General features: G+C 47.8%; 1 protein-coding gene and 1 non-coding gene across 2 annotated transcripts in view; both read right to left on the reverse strand.

Annotated features, from left to right (window-relative positions):
* ACADL (acyl-CoA dehydrogenase long chain) overlaps nt 1-6,970 on the reverse strand; it is a 44,338-nt gene extending 37,368 nt beyond the window's left edge. Inside the window, exon 1 of the mRNA XM_038766434.1 lies at nt 6,690-6,970. Within this exon, the coding sequence (XP_038622362.1) occupies nt 6,690-6,970 (281 nt within the window). The remainder of the gene's footprint in view (nt 1-6,689) is intronic.
* Nucleotides 6,971-18,227: 11,257 nt separating this feature from the next.
* LOC119945663 lies at nt 18,228-18,364 on the reverse strand. The gene has a single exon (XR_005456321.1). It is a non-coding gene; the product is annotated as a small nucleolar RNA SNORA7 (small nucleolar RNA).
* Nucleotides 18,365-19,131: the final 767 nt, after the last annotated feature.

The following is a 19,131-nucleotide window of genomic DNA, read 5'->3' on the forward strand; positions in this document are numbered from 1 at the left end:
TGGGAAGTACGAGTTGGCAACATATAGAGACATTCCCTACCCAACAGCGGGCTCACAGTCTAGAAGGGGGAGACAGACAACAAAACAAAACATATTAACAAAATAAAATAAATAGAATAGTAAATATGTACAAGTAAAACAGAGTAATAAATATGTACAAAAGAGTAATAAATGAGCTTGGACGGGGTCCAGAGCATTCATTCATTCATTCGTATTTATTGAGCGCTTACTGTGTGCACAGCACTGTACTAAGTGCTTGGGAAGTACAAGTTGGCAACAAACAGAGACAGTCCCTACCCAACAACGGGCTCACAGTCTAGAAGGGTGTAGGGGAAGGGGATAGATTTTGAGAGCAGGCAGCTGGGAAGCAGAAAAAAGGTTGGGAGGAATGAAGGAGGTGGAAAGGGAAGAGTGAGGAGACTGGGGGAAGGTCGGGTCTCGTGGGGCCTACTTTGCCAATAAAGTCATTGGTAAAGGTTGTCAGAGGTTAGAGAGGGTGGAGGTGGGGCGCAGGAGCAGGAAGGGGTCTGGAATGGTGGGTGTAGGGGTGTCAGCGAGGAAGGAAAAGTAAGGCCGCCTGACTGATAAGGGGGCAGTGTTTGGGCAGATGGGGTCAATCCGCAGAGGCTGAAGTCAGGTGGCACCTTTGGGCTCGGCACCACTTCACCCCATCTTCTGGGTCACACTGGGCAGTCAAGGGAGGAGCTGGAGGGAGGGAGAGCCCTGACTGAATCCATAGGCCTTGCCTGGCCTGATAATCTTGGACTTCCTGGTGGCCTCACCTGGCGGTGGGATTGGGCTTGCTCCCACTTCCCTCCTGGCCACACTGCCCCTCTCCCCCTCAGTACCCTGCTTACGTTCAGTCAAGTTGCTCACTCTGCCTCATAATGCAATCAATCAATCGTATTTATTGAGCGCTTACTGTGTGCAGAGCACTGTACTAAGCACTTGGGAAGTACAAGTCGGCAACATATAGAGACGGTCCCTACCCAACCGTGGGCTCACAGTCTAGAAACGCAATGCTATTAAACCCAGTTACTTCCATCCAGAATCCTCCTGCTTTAGTACTACTAGGTGCTGAAAGCAGAGTGGCCTAGTGGCTAGAGCACGGACCTGGTAGCAGCGTGGCTCAGTGGAAAGAGCATGGGCTTTGGAGGCAGAGGTCACGGGTTCGAATCCCAGCTCTCCCACATGTCTGCTGTGTGACCTTGGGCAAGTCACTTAACTTCTCTGAGCCTCAATGACCTCGTCTGTAAAATGGGGATTAAGACTGTGAGCCCTACGTGGGACAACCTGATCACCTTGTATCCCCCCAGTGCTCAGAACAGTGCTTTGCACATAGTAAGCGCTTAGCAAATGCCATCATCGTCATCATCATCTGGTAGTCAGAGAGGATGGAGGAAGTCAGAAGGTCATGGGTTCTAATTCTGACTTCTTCACTTGTCTGCTGTGTGACTTGGGCAAGTCATTTCACTTCTCTGGGCCTCGGTTACCTCATCTGTAAAATGAGGATTGATTGTGAGCCCCACCTGGACATGGACTGTGTCCAATTGAAAAAGCTTGTATCTACCCCAGTGCTTAGTACAGTGGCTGGCACATACTGAGCACTTACCATTTTTTTTAAAAAAAGAGTGAAGCTTTGCAGGAACTGAGGTGGAGGCTTGCCCAGCCCAAATCGGCTCTAAGCAGGGGAAAGCGTCACTCAGGCATTCAAACCAACATTGCTTTGTTTTCTCAGAAAGGATTAACACTCTTCCTCATCCACGATTCTGTCACTCCCTTTACACACCCGGGTTATCTACAATAAATGCAAAACACTGGTAATGAAAATATCGCAATGTTGATGAACTTTCGTCTTTCCGAACTGTAGCATGATGTGAACAACTTGGCTGCATAAGTTTCAAACCATACAGGAAGTTGCACTGAGGGCATTTTTGTTTTGCAGTTTCTAAACGGATTTGTGAAAGCAAGCTCTTACGCTGACTTTCTTTCCAAGTAATATCTATTTTCTTAATTTAGGATCCTTTCTACACACTCTATTAGTACACTTAGTACACTGTTCTGCCCATAATAAGGACTCAGTAAATACCACTTGATTGATCTGAAGGGCAGGGGGAGGAATAGAAAGCCCTAATCTTTGCATAGCTTCCATATACAATACTGCATTTTTACAGTGCAACAGTTAAAAAAAAATCAATTATATTGTCTATGCACTTACTGTGTGCTCGAGAGGGTACCGTAAAATAGATTTGGTACATATGTTCCCTGCCCACAGAGAATTTACAATCTAGAGGGGAACACAGATATTAAAATAATTTGGATATATTACATAAGTGCTGAGAGTGGGGTGAAAAAGGGGTACAAATCCAAGTGCAAGGGAGACCCAGAAGTGGGTGGGAGAAGAGGAAATGAGAATTTAGTCAGGAATGGCCTCGTCAAGGAGACCTAATTTTAAAAAGGCTTTGAAGGTGGGGAGAGCGATCGCCTGTCGGAGATGAAGGGGGAGGGACATGATGGAGAGGTTGGTGGTGAGATGGATGAAACAGAGGTACAGTGAGTAGGTCGACATTAAAGAAGTAAAGTGAGAGTGCGTGGTTGTATGTAGAAAATCAGTGAGGTAAGGTGGGAGGGGGCATGGTGATTCAGTGCTTTAAAGCCAATGGTAAAGAGTTTCTGTAGATGGACAATCACTAGAGGTTCCAGAGGAGTGGGGAAATATGGACTGACTGTTTTTTAAGAAAAATGACCTGGGTAGCAAAGTATAGACTGGAGTGGGGAGAGATAGGAGGCAGGGAGGTCAGCAAGGAGGCTGATGAAACAATCAAGGCAAGTAAGGATATGTGCTTGGACCAATGCACTTATAGTAGCAGTTTAGATGCAGAGGAAAGGGTGGCTGTTAGCCATGTTGTGAAGGTAAAGTTTGGCGACAGATTGATACTGTGGGTTGAATGAGAGAGATGAAAGCCTAAAGAGATAATAAAATAAATTTTCAGTACTTGTGAATTACAAAACCAAACAAGACTACCCGAATTATCAAACAAAAACTCCTCACTATTGGCTTCAAAACTCTCCAACACCTTACCTCCTCTTACCTCGCCTCCCTTCTCTCCTTCTACAGCCCAGCCCACACACTCCACTCATCTGGTGCTAACCTTCTCACTGGGCCTCATTTTCCTCAGCTCCCCCCACCACGTCAAGCCGACTCGCCCCCTTTGCTCTACCCCCTCTTCCCACCCCACAGCACTTGTGTATATATGTACATATCTATAATTCTATTTATTTATATTGATACCTGTCTTCTTGTTTTGGTGTGTATATATATATATATATATAGTGCTATTTATATTGATGCCTGTTTACTTGTGTGGGCAGGGATTGTCTTTATTGCTGAATTGTACTTTCCAAGCGCTTAATACAGTGCTCTGCACACAATATGCCCTCAATAAATATGATTGAATGAATGAATGTTTATTTTGTAATTTTTTTAGTCTGTCTCTCCCTCTAGACTATACGCTTGTTGTGGATAGGGAAGGTGGCTATTAGATTGTATTCTCCCGAGCACTTAATACAGTGCTCTGCACACAGTAAGCACTCAGAAAACGGAACTGACTGACTGCCTGATCTGGTAGAAACATTTCCTACCTGTGTAGCAAATTGCAGGTCTTAGCAAAGCCAATCCTTTCTAATAGCACTTTCAATTCCCTGTCTGGGATAAGGACTGCTGTGAATGCATAATGATAATAATAATAACTGTGGTATTTGTTGAGTACTTACCTATGTGCCAGGCACTGCACTAAGCGCTGGAGTGGATACAAGCAAATCATGTTGGACACAGTCCCTGTCACCTGTGAGGCTCCCATTCTCAATCCCCATTTTACAGAGAAGAAGCTGTGAGGCCTAGTGGAAAGAGCAGGGGCTTGGGAGCCGGAAGTTGTGGGTTCTAATTCCAGCCCCGCCACGTATCTGCTATGTGACCTTGGGCAAGTCACTTAACTCCTCTGAATCTCTGTCACCTCATCTGTAAAACGGGGATCAAGATTGAGCCCCATGTGGGACGGGGACTGTGTCCAACCTGACTACCTTGTATCTATCTTTCCTCTCCATCTAAACCACCACCATGTTAATACAATCAGTCATGCCTAGATTACTTCATCAGCCTCCTTGCTGACCTCCCCGGATCATCTTTCTACAGAAACGTTTGGGACACGTCACACCACTCCTCAAAAATCTCCAGTGGTTACCTGTGAGCCCGTTGTTGGGTAGGGACCGTCTCTATATGTTGCCGACTTGTACTTCCCAAGCACTTGGTACAGTGCTCTGCACACAGTAAGCGCTCAATAAATACGATTGAATGAATGAATGAATGAATCTCCATATCAAACAAAAACTCCTCACCATTGGCTTTAAAACACTCCATCACCTTGCCCCCCCTCCTACTTCACCTTGTTTCTCTCTTTTTACATTCTAGCCTGCATACTTCACTCCTTTAGTGCTGTTTCACTGTGCCTTGATCTCTCCCGTCTCACCACAAATCCCAAACCCATGTCCTGCCTCTGGCCTGCAGTGCCCTCCCTTACTCTCTCAAAGCGTTATGGAAGGTGCATCTCCTCCAAGAGGCCTTCCCAGACTAAGCCCCACTTTTCCTCATCCACCCTGATTTGCTCTCTTTGCTCTCCCCCCCACCCCCCCACCCCAGCCCCACAGCACTAATGTGCATTTCTGTAATTTTATTTCTTTATATTGATATCTGTCTCCACCGCCCCTGGACTGTGAGCTCATGATGTGGGCAGGGATTGTCACTCTTTATTGCTGTATTGTACTTTCCCAAACGCTTAGTACAGTGCTTTGTACTGAGTAAGCGCTTAATAAATACGATTGAATCAATCAATCGTATTTATTGAGCGCTTACTGTGTGCAGAGCACAGTACTAAGCGCTTGGGAAATACAAGTTGGCAACATATAGAGACAGTCCCTACCCAACAGTGGGCTCACAGTCTAAAAGGGGGAGACAGAGAACAAAACCAAACATACTAACAAAATAAAACAAATAGAATAGATATGTACAGGTAAAATAGAGTAATAAATATGTACAAACATATATAAGAATGAATGATTGACTCTAATCCAGTGCTTAAAACTGGATTAACATGGCACGCAGTAAGTGCTTATGTTGCCAACTTGTACTTCCCAAGCAATTAGTACAGTGCTCTGCACACAGTAAGTGCTCAATAAATCCGATTGATTGATTGATTAAGAAATACTACACTTATTATTATGAGATAATTGAGACCCAGGGAAGAGAAGTGACTTGTCCATGGTCAGCCACCAGACAAGTGGCGGAGCTGGGATTAGAACCCATGCCCTTTGACACCCAGGCCCCAGCTCTATCCCCTAGGCCCTGCCAGTCACCAACCGTGCCTTGACACCGGTGGCGTTTCTCTGTAGCTAGAATTCTCGGTCCGGAAAGGCGTTGTACCCAAAGAGACCGGTTTCCTGAAATCGATAAGGTCCCGCCAACGAGCCTCCGGGCCCCGGGCCCGTTGGGGGGGGGGGGGGGGGGGCGCCTGGGGAAGCGGCCGCGGCCGCACCCCCGGGGGCGCGCCAGCCCCATCCCGGCCACGGGGAGCAGCGGGGAGCAGGGAGGGAAAAGAAGGGGGCAGGGGGGGAAAGGGGGGGACAGGGAGGGCAGCGAGGAGCAGGGAGGGCAGGGGGGCAGCGGGGGCAGGGAGGGCAGCGGGGAGCAGGGGGGAGCAGGAAGAGCAGAGGGGGACAGGGAGGGCAGCGGGGAGCAGGGAGGGCAGGGGGGCAGCGGGGGACAGGGAGGGCAGCGGGGAGCAGGGGGGCAGCGGGGGACAGGGAGGGGAGCAGGGGGGCAGCGGGGGACAGGGAGGGCAGGGGGGGACAGGGAGGGCAGCGGGGAGCAGGGAGGGGAGCAGCGGGGAACAGGGAGGGCAGCGGGGGACAGGGAGGGCAGCGGGGAGCAGGGGGCAGCGGGGGACAGGGAGGGCAGGGGGCATTGGGGGACGGGGCGCAGTGGGGAGCAGGGGGGCAGCGGGGGACAGGGAGGGCAGCGGGGAGTAGGGAGGGCAGGGGGGCAGCGGGGAACAGGGAGGGCAGCGGGGGACAGGGAGGGCAGCGGGGGGCAGCGGGGGACAGGGAGGGCAGGGGGGGACAGGGAGAGCAGGGGGGGGACAGGGAGAGCAGGGGGGGACAGGGAGAGCAGCGGGGAACAGAGAGGGGAGCAGCGGGGGCCAGGGAGGGGAGCAGGGAGGGCAGCGGGGGATAGGGAGGGGAGCAGGGGGACGGAGGGGAGCAGGGGACAGGGAGGGCGGGGGGGGACAAGGGGGAAAAGGGGGGCAGCGGGGTCCAGGGAGGGCAGGGACAGCAGGGGCTGCGCCCGACGACTGAAGGGACTGGCCGGCGGGGCTTGCCGGCCGTCCTGCCTCCCTGCCTGCCTGCCGGCCGGCCGTTCGTCCGTCCGTCCTGCCTGCCTGCCTGTTTTCCTTCCCGGCGGCGGCGGCGGCGGCGGTCGGTCGGGGCCCGCGCTGGGGCGGCCCAGCGCGGGCCCCGACGGCCGGCCCCGACGGCCGGTGCCGGCGGGCCGCACAGACGGGCCAGGGGGCGGGGAAAGGACCGGGCCCCCGGGCCCCCCGGGGCCCCCGCCCGCCCGCCCGCCCGAGGAGGCTCACCGGGGAGCGGCCGCGGCCCCGAGCCGGCTCCGGACGGGGAACAGGCGCCCGGGCCCGAGCCCCAACCCGGCCCCGGCCCCGGCCCTTAGGGCGGACACACAGCGGCCCAGCGGCCCTCCAGCCATGCTGCTCCCGCACCCCCAACTGCCCACCAACCGGGGGGCGGGCCGGGCGGGGCCGGGGGCAGAGCGCGGGCCCCGGGCGCGGCCGGGTGCTCCGCCCCTGCCGTCCTGGCACCGGCCCGCCTCTGCTCCTGCCCCCCTCTGCCACCGCCCCGCCATCAATCCATCATCGGTCGTCTTTGGGGAGGATTTCCTGGGTGCAGAGCACTGTCCTAAGCGCTTGGGAGAGCATACTGTAACGGACACATTCCCCATCCGCAACCAACTGACGGTTTAGGGCGGGAGGCGGAGATTTCCTCCTGCCTGATGTGCATATAGCTATAATTCTATTTATTCTGTTGGTATGTGTATATAGCTATCATTCTATTTATTCTGTTGGTATGTGTATATAGCTATAATTCCATTTATTCTGCTGCTATTCACACCTGACTACTTGTTCTGTTTTCTTGTCTGTCTCCCCCTTCTAGACTGTGAGCCCGTTGTTGGGTAGGGACCGTCTCTATGTGTTGCCGACTTGGACTTCCCAAGCGCTTAGAATAGTGCTCTGCACACAGTAAGCGCTCAATCGATACGACTGAACGAATGAATGAATGAATCTCTACTCGGATGCCCCGCCGACACCTCAATCTGAACATGACCATAACGGAACTCCTTACCTTTCCACCCAAACACCGCCCTCCCTGTGATTTTCCCATCGCCGTAATAATAACAATAATAAAATAATTAATATAATTATTTGTGTTATGTTAATATAATATAATCGTGTATATTTATTTATATAAAAATATTGATATTGATATACACCTCGTGCCAAGCATTGTTCCAAACGCTGGGGTAGATACTGTTTAGGTTGGATAGAGTCCCCATCCCACTTAAGGAGCACGTTCTTAATCCCATTTCATAGATGAAGTAATTGAGGCTCAGAGAAGTGAAGTGACTGGCTCAAGGCCACACAGCAGACATGTGAGGGAGTCAGGATTAGAACCCATGACCTTCTAACTCCCAGGTTCGCGCTCGATCCACTAAGCCACGCACCATCCTCCCTGTCTTGCAAACCTGTGACATCAGTGTTATTCTTGACTCCTCCTACCATTCCTCTCCAAACATCTTAAGCTAGTCGTCTATTCATTCATTCAATCAATCGTATTTATTGAGCACTTACTGTGTGCAGAGCACTGTACTAAGCGCTTGGGAAGTACAAGTCGGCAACACATGGAGAAGGTCCCTACCCAACAACGGGCTCACAGTCTAGAAGAGGGAGACAGACAACGAAACACAACATGTAGACAGGTGTCAAAATCGTCAGAACAAATAGAATTAAAGCTATAAGTACATCATTAACAAAATAAATTGAATAGTAAATATGTACAAGTAAAATAAATAGAGTAATAAATCTGTACAAATATATACAAATGCTGTGGGGAGGGGAAGAAGGTAGGGCAGGGGGATGGGGAGGAGGAGAGGAAGAAGGGGGCTCAATCTGGGAAGGCCTCCTGGAGGAGGTGAGCACTCAGTAGGGCTTTGAAGAGAGGAAGAGAGCTAGCTTGGCGGATGTGTGGAGGGAGGGCATTCACCCGCTGTCTCAAATTCCTCTCATCAAATTGTCTCCTGGACCCCCTCCAATCTGGCTTCCGTCCCCTTCACTCCACAGAAACCGCCTTCTCAAAGGTCACCACTGATCTTCTTCTTGCCAAATCTACAGGCCTCTACTCCATCATAATCTTCCTCATTCTCTCAGCTGCCTTGGACACTGTCGACCACCCCCATCCCCTGGAAATGTTATCCAACCTTGACTTCACCGACTCTGTCCTCTCCAGGTCCTCTTCTGATATCGCTTATCTTATATCAGTCTCCTTCAAGGGCTACTCCTCTGCCTCCCACTCCCTAACTGTGGGGGTCCCTCAAGTTTCAGTTCTTGGTCCCCTTCTACTCTCCATCTACACTCACTCCCTTGGAGAACTCATTCACTCCCACAACTTCAACCACCAGCTCTACGCAGGTGATACCCAAATCTCCATCTCCTCCCCTGATCTCTCTCCCTCTCTCCAGGCTCACATCTCCTCCGGCCTTCAAGACATCTCTATGTGGATGTCCTCTCGTCACCTCAAACTTAACATGTCCGAAACAGGGCTCCTCATCTTCCCACCCAAACCCTGTCCTCTCCCTGATTTTCCTGTCACTGTAGACGGCACCACCATCCTCGTCTCACAAGCCCATAACCTGGGCATTATCCTTGACTCCTCTCTTTCATTCGACCCACATATTCAATCCGTCTCCAAATCCTGTCGGTCCCACCTTCACAACATGGCTAAAATCTGCCCTTTCCTCTCCATCCAAACTACTACCACATTAATACAATCACTCAACCTATCCTATCCCTAGATTACTGCATCGGCCTCCTTACTGAGCTCCCAAATCTCCAGTGGTTGCCTATCCACTTCTGTATCAAACAAAACTCCTCACCATTGGCTTGTCCTACCTCTGGCCTGGAATGCCTGTACCAAGCGCTTGGAAAAGTACAGTACAACAAGAAATGGTGACATTCTCTGCCCACAATGAGCTCACAGTCTGGGGGTGGCGGGGTGAGGGGCGGGTGGACAGACATCAATACAAAGAAATAAAATTACAGATATATTCACAAGTGCTGTGGGGCTGGGGTCAGAGGGTAGGAAGAGCAAAGGGAGCAAGTCAGAGCAATGCAGAAGAGACTAGGAGATGAGGAAAAGTGGGGCCTAGTCTGGGAAGGTCTCTTGGAGGATATGTGCCTTCAGTAACCCTTTGGAGGGGGGAGAGTAATTAACTGTTGGATTTGAGGAGGTTGTTCCAGGCCAGAGGCAGGATATGGGCCAGGGGTCAGTAGCGAGAAAGGCGAGATCGGGGAACAGTGAGAAGGTTAACACCAAGGGAGCAAAGTGTGTGGACTGGGTTTTAGAAGGAGAGCAGTGAGGTGAGGTAGGAGGATGCAAGATGATGGAGTACTTTAAAGCCAATGGTGAGGAGTTTTTGTTTGATTCAGAGGTGGATAGGCAGCCACTGGAGATTTTTGAGGAGTGGGGGTGACACGTCCTGAACGTTCCTGTAGAAAGATGATCCAGGCAGCGGAGTGAAGTATGGACTGGAGTGAGGAGAGGCAGGAGGTTGGAGGTCAGCAAGGAGGCTGATGTGGTAATTTAGGAGACGAGATGAGAAGTTCTCTTTTGGACATGTTAAGTTTGAGGTGATGGGAGGATGTTGAAGTAAAATAGATGTCTCGAAGGCAGGAGGAAATGCAAGACTGCAAAGAGGGAGAGGGATCAGGGGAGGAGATGTAGATTTGGAAGTCAACTGCATAGAGGAGGTAGTTGAAGCCATGAGAGCAGTTGAGTTCTCCAAGGGAGTGGGTGGAGATGGAGAATGGAAGGAGACCCAAAACCAAGGGACTTCAGGGACACCCACAGCTAGGGGGTGAGAGGCAGAGGAGAAGCCCATAAAAGTTCCGGAGAATGAGCGGCCAGAGAGAAAGGAGGAGAACCAGGACAGGACAGTGTCGGTGAAACCTCCAGTTTTTCTGCCTTGCTGGTGGCTTTTAGGAACACACCAATTTTGGTTGAGAGAGGTTCTCAATAGACTGCAAGCTCCTCGAGGGCAGGGATCATGACTATCTACTTTCTACTTAATGACTATCTCTATTAACGAGAAGTAGCATGGCTCAGTGGAGAGAGCACGGGCTTTGGAGTCAGAGGTCATGGGTTCAAATTCCGGCTCTGCCAATTGTCAGCTGTGTGACTTTGGGCAAGTCACTTAACTTCTCTGTGCCTCAGTTACCTCAGCTGTAAAATGGGAATTAAGACTGTGAGCCCCATGTGGAACAACCTGATCACCTTGTATCCCCCCCCAGCGCTTAGAACAGTGCTTCACACATAGTAAGCGCTTAACAAATCCCATCATTAGTATTATTATTACTTTATTTTTAATTTTTTTGGTATTAGTTAAGTGCTTAATATGGGCCAGGCACTGTAGTAAACACTGGGGTGAATACAAGATAATCGGGTTGGACACAGTCCCTATCCCATATAGGGTTCACAGTCTTAATCCCCATTTTATCGTGGTAACAGAGGCACAGAGAAGTTAACTGATTTGCCCCAGGTCACACAGCAGACGAGTGGCCGAGCTGGAATTAGAACTCAGGTACTCCGACTCCCGGGCCTGTGCTCTTTCCACTAGGCCATGCTACTTCTCAATATCTATGCCACTGTACTCTCCCAAGCACTTAGTACAATGCCCAGCACACAATATGTGCTCAATCAATATCATACCCATATTAACTGGTCTGGAAAGCTTCCTGGCTCACAGGAACAAAGGGAGGTCAAATGCTTCCAAATGAATGCTGTCTTTCCAGCCTCTTGAAGAGAGGCTCTTTTAGGCAGGGGAAGGAAGAAACTGTCAAGAAGTGAGCCCCTGTGGTGAACACAGAAACACTGGCTCTCAGTTAACATGACAAAGATTTGGAGTCATTTCTATTCTAGACATCACCTTTCCCCCATTTCCCTCTCCTAGCAGAGATGAGCTTTTCCCCAGTGGCTTCTCCAAGCAGTGTGATAAGCTAGAATGTTTCTCATGCCAATGTCAGGAGGTGAATTCACGGGGAGGATGAGGAAGCAAGTAAAGACAGCCCATAGGACAAAACATCGAATGGTTTCTTCTGGTGGAGAGACTACCACTGACAAAATGATCAGCGTAAGACTGGAAAATGTTCAGATCAAATAGGTTTCTTGCCGAGCTCAGAGTACTCAGATTCCCTGTGGTTAAAGATAATTAGTAGACTGTGTGAGCCCCATGTGGAACATGAACTGTGTCCAACCTGATTGACTTGTATCTAATCAATGGTATTTACTGAGCACTTTTTGAATGCAGAGCACAGTATTAAACTCTTGGGAGAGTACAATATAACAATATTGAGAAGTAGCCTGGCTTAGTGGAAAGAGCACGGGCTTGGGGTCAAAGGTCGTGGTTCTAATCATTCATTCATTCAATCGTACTTATTGAGAGCTTACTGTGTGCAGAGCACTGTACTAAGCGCTTGGGAAGTACAAGTTGGCGACATATAGTGACAGTCCCTACCCAACAGCGGGCTCACAGTCTCGAAGGGGGAGGCAGACAACAAAACAAAACATGTGGACAGGTGTCAAGTTGTCAGGATAAATAGAATTAAAGCTAAATGCACATCATTAACAAAATAAATAGAATAGTAAATATGTACAAGTAAAATAGAGTAATAAATCCGTACAAACATATATACAGGTGCTGTGGGGAGGGGAAGGAGGTAGGACGGGGGGATGGGGAGGAGGAGAGGAAAAAGGGGACTCAGTCTGGGAAAGAGGGGGCTCTAATCCCTGCTCCTCCACTTGTCAGCTGTGTGAGTTTGTGCAAGTTGCTTAACTTCTCTGTGCCTCAGTTACCTCATTTATAAAATGGGGGTTAAGACTGTGAGCCCCACATGGGACAACCTGATTACCTTGTATCTACCCCAGCACTTAGAACAGTGCCTGGCACATAGTAAGCACTTAACAAATACCATCATTATTTAGAGAAGCAGCGTGGCTCAGTGGAAAGAGCACAGGCTTGGGAATCAGAGGTCATGGGTTCTAATCCCCACTCTGCCACTTGTCAGCTGTGTGACTTTGGGCAAGTCACTTAACTTCTCTGTGCCTCAGTTCCCTCATCTGTAAAATGGGGATTAAGACTGTGAGCCCCACGTGGGACAACCTGATTATTTTGTATCTCCCCCAACGCTTAAAACAGTAGTAAACACAACAAATGCCATCATTATTATTGTTATTATTATATAACAGAGTTAGTAGACACATTCCCTACCCACCATGAGCTTACAGTCTAGAGCTGGGGTATAAACAAATAAATTACGAATGTGCACATAAGTGATGTGGGACTCAGGGAGGAGTGAATAAAAAGGGGCAAATACAAGTGCAGTGATGATGCCGAAGGGAGTGGGATAAGAGGAAATGAGGCCTTAGTCAAGAAAGACCCTTTGGAGATGTGCCTTCAATAGGGCTTTGAAGGTGCGGAGAGTAATGGTCTGTAGGATGCAAAGTGGGAGGGCGTTCCAGGCCAGATGCAGGACGCGGGTGAGAGGTTGGCGGCAGCAAGATAGACGAGATTGTTGCACAGTGAGTAGGTTAGGATTAGGGGAATTAAGTGTGAAGGCTGGGTTGCAATAGAAGAGATGGGAGGTAAGATAGGAGTGGACAAGGTGATTGAGTGTTTTAAATTGCTTAGAACAGTGCTTGGCACATAATAGGCACTCAAGTGCCATTATAATCATCATTATCATCATTATCATTATTGTTTATTGCCTAATCTGGCCACACTGCCTTTCTGTCTCTGGTACTTTTCCATGGACTATTTGCTTATAGGTAATAACCCACTTCAAATCCTCCTCAGAAAAGTATCGACCTGTAGGATAAGACCAAAACAGGTGGCGAGGCCTAGTGGAAAGAGCCCAGGACTGGGAGTCAGGATACTAGTTCTATTCTAGTCCCAGCTCCACCACTTGACTGCTGGGTGACCTTGGGCAAGTCACTTCTCTGTATTTCAGTTTCTTCATCTGTAAGATGGCGATTTGAATAGCTGTTCTCCCTCCATGGGGGCACAGGAATGGGGTAGGCCGGACTGAGGAGTCTGCCAGAAAGTGTCCAAGAGAGCTCGGGTCATACAGATCAGCACACGGCCCATAAAGGCCAGACCAGGCCACCACACATAGTGGTTTTGCCTTAATTGGGCTAGAAAGCAGAGCCATGAGCAATTTTCGGGAACCGTGCCTGAAGGATAGTGAGGAGGATGTCTTTTTGGGTAGGGGTTTTATCTACTAACTCTACCATACTGCTCTCTCCCAGGCACTTAGTCCAGTGCTCTGCATAAAGTAAGCACTCAATAAATAACATTGATTAAATGATTGATTTGATATGCCTTAGCAGTTCCCTCAGCTGTAAAATGGGGATTCATTAGCCCTTTTTTAGTTTTCGGTATTGGTTAGGTGCTTATTATTATCCAGGCACCACCCTAAGCTCTGGGGTAGTTACGAGATAATCAAGTTGAACACAGTTCATGTCCCACGTGAGGCTACCAGTCTTAATCTCCGTTTTACAGATGAGGTACCAGGCACAGAGAAGTGAAATGACTTGCCCAAGGTCACTCACCAGACAAGTGACAGAGCTGGGATTAGAATCCAGGGCTCTGTGACTCCCAGGTAGGTGCTTTTTCCATTTGGTCAGGTTGTTTCTACTTAGACTTTGAGCTGCATGTGGTACAGAGGCTGTGTCCAATCTGATTGTCTTGAGGCCTCTCTTGCAGTTAACAAACATAGTGTTTTGCACATTGATCAGTCAATCAATGGTATTTACTGAGCGGTTACTGTGTGTAGAGCACCATTCTAAGTGCTTGGAAAAGGGCAAAACAATAGAGTTGGTAGACATAAAGGGGGAGACGGACATTGAAATAGGTAACAGGTAGGGGAAATACAAGCGTATAAGTTTGTGTAAGTATTGTGGAGTTGAGGTGAAAATCAAAATCAAAATCAAAACAAAATGCCATAGCCAAGGGCCTAGTTGCTGCTCCTATATATATGTATATATGTTTGTACGTATTTATTACTCTATTTATTTTACTTGTACATATTTATTCTATTTATTTTATTCTGTTAATATGTTTTGTTTTGTTCTCTGTCTCCCCCTTCTAGACTGTGAGCCCACTGTTGGGTAGGGACCATCTCTATATGTTGCCAACTTGTACTTCCCAAGCGCTTAGTACAGTGCTCTGCAGACAGTAAGCACTCAATAAATACGATTGAATGAATGAATGAATGCAGAGGGCCAGTGGGTAGGAGAAATAAAGGGCTTAGACTGGGAAGACCTCTTGGAGAAGTTGTGATTTGAGGAGGGTTTGGAAGGTGGGGAGACTGCTGGACTGTCAGCTATGAAGAGGGCAGGGAGTTCCAGGTCTGAAGGAGAACCTGGGCAAGGGGTCACTGGTGAGATAGATGAGATCGAGATTTGGACAGTAGGTTGCAGGATAGGTTGTAGTAGGAAAATAGTAGGCATTTAACTTACAATTAACAAATGCTATTATTATTATTATTATTATTATTATTATTATTATTATTATTCCTGTCCCTAGGATTAAGAGGACTGAGGACCCCTGAGCAAGATGACAAGAATCAGTAATTCATATTTAAATGATATTTAATTAATTAATAATTAATAGAAGCAGCATAGCTTAGTGGAAAGAGCACGGGCTTAGGAGTTCTAATCCCGGCTCTTCCACTTGTCAGCTGTGTGACTTTGGGCAAGTCACTTAACTTCTCTGTGCCTCAGTTACCTCATCTGTAAAATGGGGATTAAGACTGTGAGCTTGATAAGCTTGTATTGTCCCAGTATTTAGAACAGTGCTTGGCACATAATAAGCATTTAACAAATACCATCATTATTATTATTAATCCTTCATTTGATTCAGTTACAGGTTATCCTCCCTGTGACCTAATACAACCACTTCCAACTTTTTTGTATTGTACTCTCCTAAGCACTTAATGTGGTCTTCCGCACACAGTAAGCACTCAAAAATATGATTCATTGATTGATTCTCATTTCCTCTTTTCCCACTCCCTTCTGCGTCACCCTGATTTGCTCCCTTGATTCACCCCTTCCTCAGCCCCACAGCACTTATGCACATATCCTTAATTTATTCATTTATATTAATGTTTGTCTCCCCCTCCAGATTGTGAGCTCACTGTGGGAAGGGAATGGGCCTACCACCTCTGTTGTATTGTGCTCTCCTAAGAGCTTAAGGCAGTACTCTGCACAGACTAAGGGCTCAATAAATATGACTAATTGGTTGTATTGATGTTATATGTGACTTCTGTTGAACTGGTGGCTCTTCCTTCCTGACTAGCCTGTGCTTTCCCTATTCTGTAGCCCAAAATAATGGTAATAATCCTGGTATTTGTTAAGTCCTTACTCTCTGCCAAACATTGTTCTAAGCTCTAGTGTAGATATAATACTCTCAGATCAGACACAGACCTCCTAGTGCCACACGGGACTCACAGTCTAAAGTGATGATGGTATTTGTTAAGCGCTTACTAGGGGCCAGGCACTCTTCTAAGCCCTGGGGTAGATAAAAGGTAATCAGACCGGACACAGTCCCTGTCCCACATGGGGCTCACAGTCTTAATCCCCATTTTAAAGATGAGGTAACTGAGGCACAGAGAAGTTAAGTGGCTTTCCCAAGGTTGTACAGCAGACGAACTAGGGGAAGCAGCATGGCTCAGTGGAAAGAGCACGGGCTTTGGAGTCAGAGGTCAGAGGTTCAAATCCCGGCTCTGCCAATTGTCAGCTGTGTAACTTTGGGCAAGTCACTTAACTTCTCTGGGCCTCAGTTACCTCATCTGTAAAATGGGGATTAAGACTGTAAGGCCCCCATGGGACAACCTGATCACCTTGTAACCTCCCCAGCGCTTAGAACAGTGCCTTGCACATAGTAAGCGCTTAATAAATGCTATTACTATTATTATTATTAAGTGGCAGAGTCGGTATCAGAACCCAGGTCCTTCTGACTCCCAGGACCGTGCTTTAACCACTATGTCATGCTGAAGGAGAACCAGTATTGAATCCTCAATTTACAGTTGAGGAAACTGAGGCACAGAGAAGATAAGTGAATTCTTCAAGATCGCAAAGCAGGCAAGTGGTGGCTCTTTAATAGACCCCAGGTCTTCAGACCCCCAAGCCCATGCTCTTTCCACTCAGCAACATTTCTTCAAAAGAAAACTTAAAAACAATCCCTTCTGTCCAAGCTCTGTTCCAGATTAAAATTCACAAAACAACAAAAAAGGAAATTTCCTTTTTTCTTTCCAAAACACTCTCTTAAATTGGTTGGCAATTCGATTTCAACCAACTTTGAACCGATTTCAACCAACTTTGAACCGATTTCAACCAAATTTCAACCGATTTCAACCTTTACTCTCTCCCGCCACCTAGCGGTGGTTTTTGAGGTTACATGCATCTATATTGAGACAGCTTTAAACTGATCTCAACGCCCTAACTCAGCAGAGGCTTTGCTGACACACATGCAGCCAACTGGTTGGTGACTTTTCATTAAAATAAAATTAGAAAACATAACCCACTGTTCCCCCAAAGTCGAGGTTCAGAGGCACAAAGCCCCGCTGCTATCACATTAGTGATAGGAATCACTGGGATTTGCCCAGTGAATCAAAGGGATTTGCCCCAGATTCAATACCAGGGAATACGTAGAAGATGTTTTCCAGAGACCCGTTTGGGGCATTTCCAATCAAGGAACTTCTGCCCGGTTCTCTGTGGGATCGGAAGGACATATCTAGATGGCATCAACCCAAGATCAGCTGGGCTACGTTACCTGTCCTAGGGCGGACTACGACAGCCTTTGCAGCCAACTCTCCTGCCATCAGTCAATCACTAAACCAATCAATGACTGATAATCTGTTACTGGGCAATAACTGCATGCAGAGCCTCATACTAAATGCTTGGGAAAATACAAGACACCAAAGTTGGTGACATGAGGTGACAGAGAAGCAGCGTGGCTCAGTGGAAAGGGCACGGGATTTGGAATCAGAGGTCATGGGTTCAAATCCCGACTCTGCCACTTGTCAGCTGTGTGACTTTAGGCAAGTCACTTAACTTCTCTGTGCCTCAGTTACCTCATCTGTAAAATGGGGATTAAGACTGTGAGCCCCCTGTGGGACAACCTGATCACCTTGTAACCTCCCCAACACTTAGAACAGTGCTTAATTAAGCACTTAACATTGTAAGTGCTTAATAAATGCCATTATTATAATTATTATTATTATTATGATGAGCCTTGCTCATAAAGGACTTACACTCCAGAGGGGGAGGTAGACACTAAAAATGATTAGGGATAAGGGAAATAGTGAGCTGGATTCTGCCACCGCGATCGCTGCGGGGAGGAGGTTGGGAATGTGGGTAGTTGTGGAAGTATCAACTTCCATCCCATAGCCCTGCTTCTGACACCATCCCCTCTATGTGGGGAGCTAGACTCAGGACCAGTGTCTTCTCAGCTTGTTTGGGGAAGGCCTGGAAAGTGTGTTACAATGTGCCCTCCTAAACGCCTAGTACAGTGTGCTCTGCATTCAGTAAGCACTCGGTAAATACCATTAACTGATTCTTGTCTTATGCTGTCGAGTCATTCCCAACTCATAACGACTCCATGGACACATCTCTCCCAGAACACCCCACCTCCATCTGAAATCGTTCTGGTAGTATATCCATAGAGTTTTCTTGGTAAAAATACGGAGGCGGTTCATCATTGCCTCCTTCCACACAGTAAACTTGAGTCTCTACCCTCCCATGCCACTGCTGCGCAACACCAGTGAGTTTTAACTTATAGCAGATTGCCTTCCACTTGCTAGCCACTAGCCAAGCTAGGAATGGAATGGGTAGGCCTCTGCTTGACTTTCCCCCCTTAGCTGAGACTGGTAGAGTACTGGAAACTCTCCAGGTGTGATCCTGAGAAGGATTGATTAATTCAAGGGGCTGGGAATTCTGGAGCAACTGATACATCCACTCTTCAAACTGGTTCCGTCCACAGTACGTCAGCCTTCTGGGGGCTGCCAGACCAGATGAAGCCAGTCAATCAATCAGTGGTATTGATTGAGCACTTACTATGTACAGAGCATTGTACCAAGTACTTAGGAGAGTACAATACAACAGAATTGAATTTGATTTAATTAGTAATGAAATAACAAGCAGCATGGCCTACTGGAAAAATATTGGGCCTGGGAGCTCTAATCCTGGCTCCACTACTTCCCTGCCGTGTGACCTTGGGAGAACTTTCCTGTGTCTCAGGTTTCTCATTGGTAAACATGTGGTTAAAATGCCTGTTCTCCCTGCAGTTAATAATAATAATACTAATAATAGTTATGGTATTTGTTAAGCACTTATGTGGGGCTCACAGTCTTAATCCACAGTTTACAGATGAGGTAGCTGAGGCACAGAGAAGTTAAGTGACTTGCCCAAAGTCACACAGCTGACAGTTGGCGAAGCTGGGATTTGAACCCAAGACCTCTGACTCCAAAGCCTGTGCTCTTTCATCTGAGCCACGCTGCTTCTTTAAATTATATCATACCTTTAAATTATATATTATAAATTACTTATTTATTCATATTAATGTCTGTATCCCACTCAAGGCTGTAAGTTTGTTATAGGCAGGGAATGTACCTGCTAATTCTGTTGCATTGTACTCTCCCAAGCTGTTAGTACATGAATGAATACTCTGCACATATG

The sequence above is a fragment of the Tachyglossus aculeatus genome, chromosome 25 (genome assembly GCF_015852505.1).
Source record: "Tachyglossus aculeatus isolate mTacAcu1 chromosome 25, mTacAcu1.pri, whole genome shotgun sequence".
NCBI lineage: Eukaryota > Metazoa > Chordata > Mammalia > Monotremata > Tachyglossidae > Tachyglossus > Tachyglossus aculeatus.